This window comes from Pristiophorus japonicus, chromosome 16, assembly GCF_044704955.1.
Source record: "Pristiophorus japonicus isolate sPriJap1 chromosome 16, sPriJap1.hap1, whole genome shotgun sequence".
NCBI classification, from domain to species: domain Eukaryota; kingdom Metazoa; phylum Chordata; class Chondrichthyes; family Pristiophoridae; genus Pristiophorus; species Pristiophorus japonicus.
This window is the reverse complement of record NC_091992.1, coordinates 16956127-16971621: the sequence shown is the minus strand read 5'-3', so window position 1 is coordinate 16971621 and position 15495 is coordinate 16956127. Positions and strand designations below refer to the sequence as shown.

Genomic DNA, 15495 nt, shown 5'->3' with positions numbered 1-15495 from the left:
GTCCCTTCATCCAAGTCATTAATATAGATTGTAAATAGTTGTGGCTCCAGCATTGATCCTTGCGGCACCCCACTAGTTACTGTTTGCCAACCGGAATATGACCTGTTAGTCCCGACTCTGTTTTGTTTGTTAGCCAATCCGCTATCCATGCTAATATATTACCCCCAACCCCGTGAACTTCTACCTTGTGCAGTAACCTTTTATGTGGCACCTTATCGAATGCCTTCTGGAAATCCAAATATACCACATCCACTGGTTCCCTCTTATCCACCCTGCTCGTTACATCCACAAAGAACTCCAGCAAATTTGTCAAACACGATTTCCCTTTCATAAAGCCATGCTGACTCTGCTTGATTGAATTATGCTTTTCCAAATGTCCTGCTACTGTTTCCATAATAATGGACTCCAGCATTTACCCAACGACAGATGTTAGGCTAACTGGTCTATAATTTCCTGCTTTTTGTCTGCCTCCTTTTTTAAACTTTTTTGAACTTTCGCAAAATAGCTGTTTAAAAGGCTTTGACACAGTAGACAGGGCTATCGTCCTCCAATGTTTCTCCTTTGTTCAGGTTAGTGGAATTGCCCTTGTTTGGTTCAACTGTTACCTATCTGATCGTAGCCAGACAATCTTCAGCAATGGCTTCCCTTCCTACCCCTTCCCCACTTCCTCATTTACATGCTGCACCTTAGTGACAACATATGTAAACATGGGGTTCAGCTTTCACATATACACTGATGACACCTCCTCTATCTCTCCACCACCTTTGGACCACACCACTGCCTCCATGTTGTCAGACTGCTTGTTGGAGATCCAGTCCTGGATGAGCCGCAGTTTCTTCCAGTTAAACATTGGGAAGACTGAAGCTAACATCTTTGGACCCCACCACAAACTCCGTACCCAATGCCACCAATTCCATCCCCTTCCTCGGCAATGATCTCTGGCTGAACCAGACAGTTGGTAAGCTTGGCATCTTATTTGACCCCGAGCTGAGTTTCTGACCTCGTATCCTCTCCATCTCAAAGACCGCCTACTTCCACCTCTACAACATTGTCTGGCTTTGGCCTGTTCCAATCCAAATGTTGAAACCCTCATCCACGACGTTGTCACTTCCAGACTTGACTATTTCAATGCTCTCTTGGCTGGCCTCCATAAACTTCAGCTTAACCAAAATTCTTCAGGTTGTTAGTCTGCAAAGCATTAATCCCTTCAGTTACATACCCGTGTTTGTCTAGCCGATCTGTCTGCATAATTTCTGGTAATTGAAGGCATTAATTTACACTTGAGTAAATTCAAATTAGGATGGTAGATGATTAGAGCTTGAATGAAGCGTTGCAGCAGCAGGAGCAGCCCAGTAGGGTGCATCGCTTTCACACTCATCTTAAAGCATGCTTTTTGTTACCACAGATGGTTGCAATGTTCCCACCAGCAGTCCATGGACCGTAGCTGTTTACAGTGCGCGATGTGCAGGGAATTGTAAATGTGCTAAAGCAGCCCATGAATGGGCTACTGTGTGTGTGTGTGTCGTAGATTCATTTTGCAGTATTTGCGATTACCCTGCAATGATTTGCAGTTGTATAAATAGTTGTTTGTGGGATCTTGCTGTGTGCAAAGTAGCTTATATCACAATGTTTGCTTTAATGTTCTTTGTTGTGTATAGAATGGTTTGAGAGACTTTATAAAGTACTAAATTAATGCAGGTATTTTACAAAAATGTTCTACTTGTAGTACAGAAGATACAATTTTTACAGACAAAGTATATCCCATTACAATCTTAACACATTCAGAGCCAAGTCTTGTTGTCAAATTGCAGTTAATATGATGCTTCTAAAGCCAAGTTTCAGGATGATATAATTATAAATAATAGATTTTTGACTGTCTACATTCCAAGGCTCCGCTCTTTATTACTTAACAGCATTTTCCCAGATCATTCAACATTGTGTCAGTCTCCTTTTTATATTTGTTCAATGTGTTTAATAGCCTTTTCTAACACTTAGTAACATAGCAATAATGGTCAAAATCTGAGTTCTACTGCAGTTTCTGTTAAAAGAAGGAAAATCTAGTTGTGCCAGGTAATTCTACAAGGTGGTTATGGAATTATTATTGTAATTTTTCACACAAATTGCGTATTTGCATGTAGTATGGATTTATTCCTATTTGTAGAAGCCTTTTCTGCATAAAGCATACTTGCATATAATGCATAAAAAAAGTGACCAATTTTTTTTTCAGTGTGAAATGGTCTGTATTATATGTGAAAATAAATTCAAGATTTGTTTTTGTAAAATCACAACTGCTGCTTCAAACCCATTTTCAATCGTTAATGGTGCATGTTATGTGTGAAAAATTTTGGCAGGCAAATAAACAGCTTTAAAAAAAAATTAATCTGATTCGGCTGTAACTTGAAGCCATCATGAGCGTATTAACTTGGTGGAGAAATGGCAGAGGTGTTTGTGTCTCCTTAATTAGTCCCTGCAAACAGATCAAAGCGACACTTTGAAAAATAACAATTGATTTGCGGAATATATGATGTCCTGGTTACTTGGATTCATGGGAGAAGATTTGAAAGACATAGGCTTCAGATAATGAATTAGTGCCCACTGGAATCCTGTTTGTGCTCCGGTCTTGCAGACATTTATCTATCATTCAGCGTTGCTTGTGTTGGCATTGCCTCCGTGCTCAGAGGTGCTGACAGATTTACTTTCCATTTTACAAAGGGCCTGTGCCTGTCTTGTTAAAGCAAGAGCAACATAATTCCTTGTGTTTGAATGCTGGAAAAATGCAGGCACTTTTCTACTGTGTCTGGGCTCCTAGAGAAGGATCTGCCCTCTTTCCATCAGAAGACATTTTGACAAAAAGAATAAGGCAGGAAGAGTAAATAAAGACTTGCATTTATATAGCGCCTTTCACAACCACTGGACGTCTCAAAGCGTTTTACAGCCAATTAAGTACTTTTTGGAGTGTAGTCACTGTTGTATTCTCTTCGCCGGGAGCATGAGGAAGCCAAGCACAAAAAGCGGAAGGAGCATACAACGAATCAAGCACCCCACCGACCCGTCCCTCCAACCATCGTCTGCCCCACCTGTGACCGAGACTATAGATCCCGCATTGGTCTCATCGGTCGCCTTGGAAATCATTTTAGTGTGGAAGCAAGTCATCCTCAACTCCGGGGGACTGCCTAAGAAGGAGAAATATTGGCCAGGATGCTGGAGATAACTCCCCTGCTCTTCTTCGAAATAGCACCATGGGATGTTGTGCGTCCATCTGAGAGGGCTGACGGGGCCTCGATTTAACCTCTCATCCGAAAGATGGCACCTCCGACAGCGTAGCACTCCCTCAGCAATGCACTGGTGTCGGCCTAGATTTATGTGCTCAAGTCTCTGGAGTGGGACTTGAACCCACAACCTTCTGACTCGGAGGCGAGTGCGCTACCCACTGAGCCACAGGTGACACTGGCAAAACACAGCAAATCAGTCCATTCCTTTGTGTGAAGAGAGATGCAGCTCCTCTGGTGTTTTCAATGTGGGGACCGAGAACAGCAAAAATACACACACTGCCTTAAAAAGATATGTCTGACTGGAAATGAAGCAGTTATAACAGGATACTTATCTTCTCCCCCCCCCCCCCCCCCCGCCCCCCGCCCCCCGCCACCCCCATTCACCTAGCCATTGACTGCTCAGTTGCCATCTCCTTTAACTTAAAAGCAAATGTTTTTAGGCAAGATGTAATTCTACTGGCAATTGCAATTGCTGATCAGCACTTGTCTGAAGAGCACCTTCCTGATTGCAGTTTTGCAAAAGAAATCATTATATGTACATTAATCTCCAATTACTTGGAGGCTCATGCATAAGCATCCATACCAGATGTGCTGGAGTGACACAGGCTATGTCGAGAGTCTGCTTACAAACACTGATATTTTTGTTAATTTTTCTGTCTGTCTATTCTTTATATAGGTTGTGTATAATGGCACATTATACTCTGGCACATTTTGACACTGACACAATTTTTCTGCAATGCTACTTTTTCATGCCTATCTGTTACACCTGATGATGTCACATATCTTTGTCACACCAGAAATCTCTTATTTTCAATGTTTTTTCAAACCTACTTGTTATATTTGCCACAGGCTGATCAGGATCATAAAGCAGAGAAGGAGGCCATTCGATCCATCATGCCTATGCCGACTCTTTGAAAGGGCTGTCCCATTAATCCCACTGCCCTGCTCTTTCCCCATAGCCCTGCACTGTTTTCCCCTTCCAAGTATTTATCCAATTCCCTTTTGAAAGTTGTTATTGACTCTGCTCCCACCACCCATTCAGGCAGCGCATTCCAGACCATAATAACTCGGGATTACTCCCTGGTGAACTCCTGATGCTCCGAGGCCCGTTGTTCCATCTCCAAACTGCAGAGGTGCTGTTGAGGTCTCGATGCCAATGTTTTCATTCTGTATTCAGTCTTCAGATGACCTGCTCACAGGTTGTCGGCCTGGGAAGAGTGTTAAAGTTTTATCATCAGCCATCAGAAGAACTGACAAAGCTCCCAGTCAGTAATGTTTAAAACATTTTTTTTTCAAACCCTGAGCTGCCCATGTCCATGGATCCTGGCCGAGAGTGCCCAGGAGCAGCTGTTAAAATAGAAAACAGATTTCTCGGAAATAAATTAATTAAATAAAAATGGTCTCGGCGAATGGACTTTTGATTAATTAATTCAGTAGAATTCGCTTTTAGTTGGTCAGCAATTTAAAAGGAAGGGCTCAGAGAACGAACTTCAGTGAAATAATATTAAAATTGGCTGCCTGCCTGAGAAAGCGATCTTTCGACAGAGTAATGAATTAAATAAAATAGGTCTCTGACAGTCCAATAACCTAAAACATGGGGAGGGATGACTGAGGGACCTGGTCACATGGGCAAAATCGGGACGTATATGAAAAAGTCATTCAACAAAAAACCCCAAATATTTTGAAATGTTACAAAAAGCTGTGAAACCGTGTGACAAAATTGTGACCCACAGGTGGAGGCAAGTGTGACGGACAGGAAGTGTGTGCTAAACACTAGACTTTTAGATAATTGTGTGTTATATGGCATAATGTTCTTGCCATTATAAAACATGTGTTCTCCAATTTACTGAGTGAAAACACAGCTTGTGGCTGCATACATTTCAATTGCACACGTCACACAAGTATAGTGATGAAAAATTCATATGAATCGTCTCTTTACCTCTTCCCCTACCAAGTGATCGCGATAGGTGCCACATAGTTCCATGTGGTTCTGAAATTTCAATAAAATGCATTGTAAGCCCTTTCGTCCCAACACCTTTCTTCCCCCCCCCCCCCTCGCCCCCAAACAGACAAATTCTACATAGCCCTGACTTCAACATTTTTAGATGGATTACACACTTTCAGATCTTAATGGCATGACATTCTACCACGACTAAAGTGAGTGTTCATTTCAGTCTACACAAAACGTGTTTTATTTACGTAGAATTTGAGGAAGTGACTGTGTTTGTGACGAAACTGAAGCATTTTTTTGCCTATGACAGATGATATATTGGATCTTTCTAGCTATCCCCAGTACACAAGGTTAAAATGAAGTGCAGGTTGGACCTCTCTGGTCCGGCGCCCTCTGACCAGTGCCAGAACAGAGAATTTTCCGAACCTAGGCTTACCGGTCCCTGATGACAACGCCCGGGTTACTGAACGCTTCCGTCACGCTCCAGCTGCGAAATTCGGACCTCGCTCTCTTAATGCTGGTTTGCTGCTCTTTTTTTTTTACGGTCCTGTCTCCTCCTCTCTCTTCACCCCCCCCCCCCCCCCCCCCAAAAAAAAACTCCAGGCAGTTCGAAACAAAATGGAGGCAGCTGTCGGGTCCCAACCCTGAAGCTGGATTTGCGCGGTTTTTGTGCGCATGTGCAAATCTATTCAATCCAGTCGCAGGGTATGATGCAGTTGGGACCAACGACCCGGAACCACCACGCTCTGGCTCAGGCTGCACAATTCGGGCCTCGCCCAATCTCCTTGCTGGTTTGGTGTGCTCTTTTTTTTTTTTTAAAACCCTCCTCTCCCTCAGGCTCAGCATCGTCGCCTCAATCAGCCACCTGCCCTTTCCTTGCCCGGCCCACTTACCTCACTGAACAGCGCAGGAAACTGGGGCGCCGGGACTGATGCCGAACCAGGGATGTTTCCGGATTAGAGAGTCCCGGGTTGGAAAGGCACAACCTGTATTGCTATCTAATTCCATCAAACTGCAGAGAATACACTAGATGGTCTGATAAAACTGTAGGTTGTTTCCTAAGCATTAATGCCCAATTAGGTTGTTCCTGTGGAAAAGAAAAGATGATTTTGAATATGTCTGAATGCAAATTGATCAGTGCCATCCTGTCCTGCAGCATCCTTGATAGCTAAATGATTATGGACATTCTAAAATTGCTGAATTTGGGCTTCAAAGTGTGATCGTGATTACCTGGTGTTCTAGAGATTAGCTTGGAACCTGGAAGCCTATGAATGGCTGATTGGCTAAATGCAATTGCAAAAAAATACAAGTTTTAAATGTCTTTTGTTCCGAGATGCCGTCAAAGGAATTTGGAGCTATATTTTGAGCTGTATTGCAACAAGACAGTCTGGAGCTGTCGAGGATACAAGGCTAATCAGAGGCTCTGTCGTAGCACAGAGCTATGTAAGGAGTAAGCGACAGTGTTTCTTCGAGTCAATTTTATGTTGAGGGTTAGCATTGTTTCTGACATTGCGAGGAGGGTAGTAAGGTTTGTAATTGCTGTAAGTGTCCTGTTTGTACTGAGTGCTCGTCTTTTACCTGTTTAATGCTCAGACTTTGTAGTTTAAAATCCAGTCCACAGTCTGATGGTGTTTATTCTTGCACCTGCCGAAGTTAGGAAGATCTTGTGGCAATACGTGCAGTGTCTCGTAATCCAGACTACAGTGACAAGATTATCTGATCAACCCCTGCTTCTAACTACATTTACCTGGATAATAGTCAATGATAATAAACTCCAGGAAAATATCTCGGGTGAAATCCTAAAAACCTAATACATAACGACCTGAGGCACAAAATTTGAGGAATGCATTGCTGAACCAACACTTAGTTTATATATCATAATATATAAACTAAATATCACTGTCCTGTAACCGAGCTATCCATGGAATATTTCCTTTAGTGTGTTTGTGTTTTCACGATCTTCCTTTATCCCAGTGTCTTTCATTTGAATTTACCATATGCCGTAATCCGAGTGCTCCTTTTTAGCTGGTGAAATGCCTGATGTGTTGGAAATAATTATTGTGATTGCTTTTCTTTCACTAGTAGTGGACTGGCAATGCTGTTATGCTCAAATTATTCATTCCCCCCCCCCACTGAAAAATCTTTGGCATATCTCAGAGTAAAGAAAAACACAGCCAATACATATATCTCTGGATTGTTGATGGGTTTTGCATGTGCTGTTATCTTATGTTATTTTTCTATTATTGTAACTTTCCTTAAATGAAATATGTGTCTCTCCTGTCTCTTCACATGAACTGAACCATCAGTCACTACCATTTGCTTCTGCACACCTGTGGTTGAAGCTGAACGCGCATTGACATCGAAACATTTGGAGGCTGTTAAAGGTCTGAGCTATGATTTGCACTTGTGACCCTTATTGACCTGTGGGATATTAATTACCTTTCGAAAATGTCTCCCATCACAATTACCCCCCCCCCCCCTCCATCACTTATGGAACTTGTATCTTTTGCTGACGTTCCCTATCATTCCACAAGGTTGGATGGAAGGTTATCTTCTCTAATTTCTCCCCAGGCCACATGTACAGTGAGAGCTTGACCTGCTCCAAGCTTCTGGCAGTGTTGCTGCAAGATGCACAACTGTTTACTTGGGAGCGGCGGATTTTACTCTTTTTCATTTCTCCTCTACAGCGGCGTAGCTGAGATGAGCAGGTCAGCTGGGTGGGGGAAGTGGGTCTATCCACTCAATGGTGCTGTGCATCAGCTGCGTCAATGCCTGCGTCTGCGCACAGTCTGAGGCTGAACTCCAGGATATAGTCGATATATTCACTGAGGCATATGAAAGCATCCGTAAGACAAAGGTCCTCCACCAGCTTGTCCTCGCCGCACAGCACTGCCCTCCAGTCATCAAGATTCACGGCGCGGCCCTCGACAACGTGGACCACTTCCCATACCTCGGGAGCCTTTTATCAACAAAGGCACTCATTGATGCGGAGATTCAATATCGCCTCCAGTGCACCAGTGCAGCCTTTGGCCGCCTGAGGAAAAGAGTGTTCGAAGACCAGGCCCTCATATCTACCACCAAGCTCATAGTCTACAGGGCTGTAGTAATACCCGCCCTCCTATATGGATCACAGGCATGGACGATGTACAGAAGACACCAAAAGTCACTGGAGATATATCACCAATGATGTCTCCGCAAGATCCTGCAAATCCCCTGGGAGGACAGGTGCACCAACATCAGTGTCCTCGCCCAGGCCAACATCCCCAGTATTGAAGCACTGACCACACTCGATCAGCTTCGCTGGGCAGGCCACATAGTTCGCATGCCAGACACGAGGCTCCCTAAGTAATTGCTCTATGCGGAGCTCCTTCACGGCAAACGAGCCAAAGGTGGGCAACGGAAACGTTACAAGAACACTCTCAAAACCTCCCTGGTAAAGTGCAACATCACCATTGACACCTGGGAGTCCCTGGCCGAAGACCGCCCTAGGTGGAGAAAGTGCATCCGGGAGGGCGTTGAACTCTTCGAATCACAACGTCGTGAGCGCGAAGAGATCAGGCGCAAGCAGCAGAAGGAGCGTGCGGCAAATCAATCCTACTCCCCCCTTCCCCCGACGAATGTCTGTCCCACCTGTGACAGTCTGTGGTTCTCGCATTGGACTGTTCAGCCACAAAAGGACTCACTTTAGGAGTGGAAGCAAATCTTCCTCGATTCCAAGGGACTGCCTATGATGATGATGATAATGCATCGGTGCTCCATCAAGCTGCTTTGCTTTGAAAGACTTCATTTGAATATGTGAAATCTTCTGCAAGAACCTGCTGCCATTTTGTATTCTGCTGACCTCAACTGAAGCTGAAACCGGGTTCTCAAAGGCTTGTCTTGTTGACCATAATTACTGCAGTCCGTTCGTCTAAAGCTGAGCTTTTAAGCACCAGTCCTATAATATGTGCTCAATGTTGTATGTACAATATTTGTACATATTTCCACTTCTGGAAGTCCAAAACTAGAGATAGTCACTAATAATCCAATAAGGAATTCAGGAGAAACTTCTTTACCCAGACAGTGGTTAGAATGTGGAACTCGCCACCACAAGGAGTTGTGGAGGCGAATAGCATAGATGCATTTAAGGGGAAGCTAGGTAAGTACATGAGGGAGAAAGAAATAGAAGAATATGTTCATAGGGTGAGATGAAGTAAGGTGGGAGGAGCATTGACCTGTTGGACCGAGTGGCCTGTTGGAATGTTTCTGTGCTGTGAATTCAATGTAATACACCTGATGAACCCTCACAAAATGGAAGAGAAGTTGTACTTCTTTGGGGCGGGTGATGGGGAGGGGAAGAAAGGAACAGTGAATAGAAGAATGTTCTAAAGAATAAAAGTCTGAATAAAGTGAAGAACCGAGACGTAGAAATGCAGATACTTGGATCTTTAAAGGTGGGAGTCCAGGGAGTCCAGGTAGTAAAGACACCGTATCTTCAAAACAATCAGGTGATGTTGAATTTGTAAAAGACTCTGATTCGGCCACAATTGGATTACTGCAGTTCTGGACACCCCTATTATACGAAAGATACCGTGAAGATTCAGTAGGATGATGCAGAGATTGAAAAATAGAAAAATTGGGATTTTTTTTACCCTCACTGGAACAGACCAGATTGAGGGACAATTTAATAAAAGTGTTCATAATTATGAAAGGTTTTGAGAGGGTGAGTAGTGAAAGATTGTTTGCACAGGTGGTGACAAGGAGACATAAACTCAGGATTATGACTAGAAAGGATGAAAGGGGAAGATTTATTTTACACTGAGGTTATTAGAATGCGGAAGGCTTTACTGTAAGTAGCTATTGAGGCAGAGTTTATATTAGCATTTAAAAGGAAACTGGATAAATATTTGAAAAGAGAGAATATAAAAATATATGTGGGCAGGACAGGAAAATGGGTTTGAATAGATATTTTTCTGGTTGAAATGTTGGCACTGCCACAATGGGATGGGTGACATCTTTCTGTGCTGTAATTTATGATTCTAAATGTGGTTCCTCCCCCATCCCCACCCCACCCCTTACCGTGTATTGGTACCAACAGCAGTAGTGACAGTACTCACTTTTGTATCTTGAATTAGCGCTTTCACAATGGGTGTTTCTGTACAGTTAAGACCAGTTGTAACATTTTGGAGATATTTGATTTAACAGTATTGTAATTGGAACTGATGTGCCTCTTATTCGCCCCCCCCCCCCCCACCCCTTTACTCACTCCCTCCCCCATTGCACCATATGTAGAACTCCCACATGCCCAAAGGAAGAAGCTAATACTTGGGTATCTACACAAGAAGAAACCTCACTGGTTAGAGGAGCGGAACCAAAAGAAAATGTGGGATATGAGTCAAAGAAAGCAGATACTGGTGTAAATGATACAAAAGGTTCAAAGTTTCCAAAATTTCCTTCAGGGCCAGTGCTGTCAGATGAAGCTTCCAGGGGACAACGATTCATCCAAGAGCCTGCTGTTTTTGGATTCCATTTTGTCTAGTATACATTTTTAAACCTAATTCTAGTTGTCAGTTGTTTTACTTTCCCTGTGAAACTATTTTTGGGATAAATCCTTAATTTTTTGATCTTGGGATTTTTCACTTTTAGTTCATGAACTTGGATTAAATTTGTATCTGTAATCAGGATTTTTAAAAGAATATGTTGTTGAAGCGCAAACGTCTGAAGGGACCAGTGAGATGTTCATGTGAAAACACTATTCGGCTGTAGTCATAACTAATTTGAAGTTTGAGTTGTCAGGAATTTAAGCTCATGACACAAGATTTAAGAAAAGCCCTGTAGGATTATGTTGCTTTTTACTATCGAGCCACCATCAATTTTAGTGTTTTATCTTCCAGCTTCACAAGGGAGGATGTAGCCGTTTTACCAGTATCCTGTTTCCACCTACACACTCTGTTGACTGTACTGTGTTGCATTCCATTGCTGCAAAAAATCTTAAGGATGCAAATGCTTCCTTCGTTCAATAGTCTTCTAACATAAATCATTTAGAAATAGCAGCAGACTGTACATATAAATGTTATGTTTGTGGGAGTGAGTTATCATGCACTTCTTGGATTTCTTGATCCAATCCATCTTGGACTGATGGGATGAAGGTCTCTCTGCTGGTTGCAGAGGTCCAACGTTGTAACAGGATTGGCCCATCCCAACAGGCAAGAAGCCACCATGCGCCATTGCCCATAATTTGGCACCAATTGGCAGTCTTAGCCAGTGAAGCTACAAGGGTTGTTGGGGTGGGAAATAGAAATGTTGCAGTGTAGGTAGAGCAGCTGTTCTGAGATTGAGGGTAAAGAATGTTATTGAAGCAGAAGGAAGGGTGACTTAAATATGGTGCCGCTCCTGACCTGTGACTGATTCATGGTAATACTGGTTGGCAAAGTAAGAAAGGATTCTATTCCCCAGCACTGCAATCACTCAAAAATTCACCTGTCTGTGTGTGTGTGCGTCTGAGTGTATATATATTTATTACTTGTAAGTCTTTAATTCGGTTTTGGAGAGTGGCTTCTTGTAAGTCCCTTCCCAATGCATTCTTAATTGGAGTCACCTGCCCTAATTTCTCCTCTTGCGGCTCGGTGTCAAATTTTAATGCTCCTGTGAAGCGCCTTGGTACGTTTCACTACGTTGAAGATGCTATATAAATACATATTGTTATTAATTGAAATTAAAAAGTTGAATAGTTCTTGATCTGTGAGTTTTTAATCATCGAAGAGGAGATATTTGCAGTTCTGTTAGTGTGAAAGACACTGAATTGGGCTTACACTTGAAAGAAAGAACTTGCATTTATAGCACGTTTCATGACCTCAAAACATCGCAAAGCGCTTTGCAGCCAATCAGGTCTTGAGCTAAGGCTGACAGCAAAGAATCCTTGAAGCTGCCGCAGGTGAAATTTTGTATATGTATTAATGCGCTCCTTTATTGCAGGCAACAATCAGTTAAAGGTTCATTTAGATTTGTGAATGAAGTGGTCGCTTTCTCCTGTCTTTTTTAAAAATTTTGAACAGTTATTTTTCTAACCTTGCTCCTTTTATAGATTTCCTTGAGTGATATTGCCTGAACATCCAATGAGTCGCGATTTGTGATCTTCCCATGTACATAATGAATTTGATGTTGAGTAAAATTATCAATTGCACTCTGTAGATTAAATGACATTTTTCTTGGCGATGAAACCCCAACGACCTGAGATTCCAAAACTCAAGATAAATAGAAAATGGAAACTTTTAAATGCCGTCCAAGCGAGCTGTCACTCGGACAATAATGGTACAGGGTGATGGTAAAGACATGGCGAACGATTCATGTCTGTCTCTAGTTATATTGACCATGTTTATTCACAGTCCAGGCAAACAATTTGTTGTCAATCATCTATTCTGAAAGTGAAATTTTTCAAGATTTCTTATGCAAAAATTGCAGTACTTTTCTGACAAATTGCATTGCATACAGTAAGTGTAAAACATTTGAGTGTTCCACCACGCAAAATCACTTGCCTATTAATATTGTGTAAGTGTTTTTATATCTTGTATTTTATTTTGACAGGCGGTTGGATGACAACATTCGAACTGTAGTGAGAGGACAGACCAATGTAGGACAAGATGGCCGACAGGTATAAAACCACATTTCTTTCTTGGGGCTTTTTTATAGTCTGTGTAATCCTTGAAATTTCCAATTTAGTCATGCCTGTCACAAAGCTACAAACTGATTGGATGGAGGTTAGAATCAGTTGCTGCTTATGGACGGTTCTGCTTGATTTGATGTCTTGTTTGTGTCATACTGGATTCAACCATGAGCAACTTTTTGGAGGCTTTAAAACATTTTTAAAAATTAACAGTGGGATATGGTGGCCCAGTTTGGGTTCTGCCAGGACCACTCGGCTCCAGACCTCATTACAGCCTTGGTCCAAACATGGACAAAAGAACTGAATTCCAGAGATGAGGTGAGAGTGATTGCCTTTGACATCAAGGTAACATTTGACTGAGTGTGGCATCAAGAAGTCCCAATAAAACTGAAGTCAATGCAAATCAGGGGGAAAACTCTCCACAGGCTGGAGTCATACCTAGCACAAAGGAAGTGGCGGTTGGAGCTCAATCATCACAGCCCCAGAATATTGCTGCAGGAGTTCCTCAGGGTAGTGTCCTGGGCCCAACCATCTTCAGCTGTTTCATCAATGGCCTTCCCTCCATTATAAGGTCACAAGTGGGGATGTTCGCTGTTCACTGCTGATTGCATAGTGTCGTCGTTCAGTGCCATTCGCAACTCCTCAGATAATGAAGCAGTCCGTGCCCACATGCAGCAAGACCTGGACGGCATTCAGGCTTGGGCTGATAAGTGGCAAGTAACATTCATGCCATACAAGTGCCAGGCAATGACTATCTCCAACAAGCAAGAGTCTAACCACTGCCCCATGACATTCAGTGGCATTACCATTACTGAATCCCCCACCATCAACATCCTGGGGGTTACCATTAACCAGAAACTTCATTGGACCAGCTACATAAATACTGTGGCAATAAGAACAGGTCAGAGGCTGGGTATTCTGCAGCGGGTGTCTCATCTCCTGACTCCCCAAAGCCTTTCCACCATCTACAAGGCACAAGCCAGGAGCGTGATAGAATACTCTCCACTTCCCTGGATGAGTGCAGCTCCAACAACACTTGAAGCTCAACACCATCCAGGACAAAGCAGCCCGCTTGATTGGCATCCCATCCATCAACTTAAACATTCACTCCCTCCACCACCGGCGCACCGTGGCTGCAGTGTGTACCAATTACAAAATGCACCACAGCAACTCGCCAAGGCTGCCTCGGCAGCACTCCCAAACCTGTGATGTCTACCACCTAGAAGGTCAAAGGCAGCTGGCGCGTGGGAACACCACCACCTCCAAGTCACACCATCCTGACTTGGAAGTATATTGCCGTTCCTTCATCGTCGCTGGGTCAAAATCCTGGAACTCCCTCCCTAACAGCACTGTGGGAGTACCTTCACTACACGGACTGCAGCGGTTCAGGGAGGCGGCTCACCGCCACTTTCTCAAGGGCAATTAGGAATGGGCAATAAATGCTGGCCTTGCCAGCGATGCCCACAAACCCATGAACGAATTAAAAAAAAATGTCGAATTTATTTCCCATCCCTTACCTATGGTTCCTATGGCCAGACCCAGGAACCGAATACAATAGAGGAGTCTCGCTTGAGCATGGCAGAGCTTTTGGTGGTGAGAAGCAGAGGTTCATGAAGTAACAAGAAGCCAGAGAAGCTGCAGCTTAAGATGCCGTGATGTTTTTAGAAAGTGAGCAGGCCGAATGCATCAGAAGGGAACGAGCATGATTAAAGTGTGACAAAAACATCTCTTGGGAGGTTTAAGAGTGGGTACTCCTAATTTTGTTGGAACAAAATCTGAACCAAAATTTGTCTCTCAGTATTTGTTTGTCTGCCTCTCTTTCTTTCTATCTCTCCACCATTTCTGTCCATCTCTTCTGCCTTTTGCACGTTCTCGTGTTCACATCTTTCTCTCGCCCTCCTCCTTCATCTTTTCTTTCAATTGTCACTTTCTCTCTCTTCCTAACCTTGTTGTCATTCATTCTCCTCCTTTATTCCTCTCTCTTGTTCTCCTTCTCCCCCTTCTGCTTCCCTTTTTCATATTCTGGTGGGCCAGCAAGCACTTGGGATGGATTGGGAAGCACTCAAGCTGGCCACACAACTGAGTAACCAGGACCAAGAGTCAGTTGTGGTGCTCCAGCAGGTGGGTTAACACAAAAGCAAAATACTGCGGGTGCTGGAATCTGAAATAGAAACAGATAATGCTGGAAAGACTCTCCAGCTCAGGCAGCACCTGTGGAGAGAGAAACACAGTTAACCTTTCAGGTCGATGACCCTTCGTCAGGTGGGTTAACATGTAGGCTGGGAATCACTCAGGACTGTGGGTAAACATGTAGACCATGAAGTACTTGAGTCAGGCAGGCTGACGGCACCCGTGATGGGTGGGCAAGGGAATACTGAAGCCCGGGAGGTAGTTCAGTCGTTGGAACTTAACAGAATTGGTGGATGGAGCCAGAATGCCACGATCGCTGTGAATTGCAGCCGATTGATAGGAACTAAGGCACTGGACCAGAAGCGGTTAACAATGTCCAATCTAATAATTGAGCTTCAGCCAAATACTGCAAATTGAGCATCCTGCTCCTGACGCATGAGTAGGCCTCTTGAAGAGGTAACTTTGAGTAAGAATAAGCATTTTATTCAGAATGGTTTCAT

General features: G+C 43.3%; 1 protein-coding gene across 1 annotated transcript in view; it reads left to right on the top strand.

Moving 5' to 3' along the window:
• Positions 1-15495, top strand: part of vps53 (VPS53 subunit of GARP complex) — a 274701-nt gene that overhangs the window by 10761 nt on the left and 248445 nt on the right. The window contains exon 4 of the mRNA XM_070857048.1: positions 12787-12853. Within this exon, the coding sequence (XP_070713149.1) occupies positions 12787-12853 (67 nt within the window). The remainder of the gene's footprint in view (positions 1-12786; positions 12854-15495) is intronic.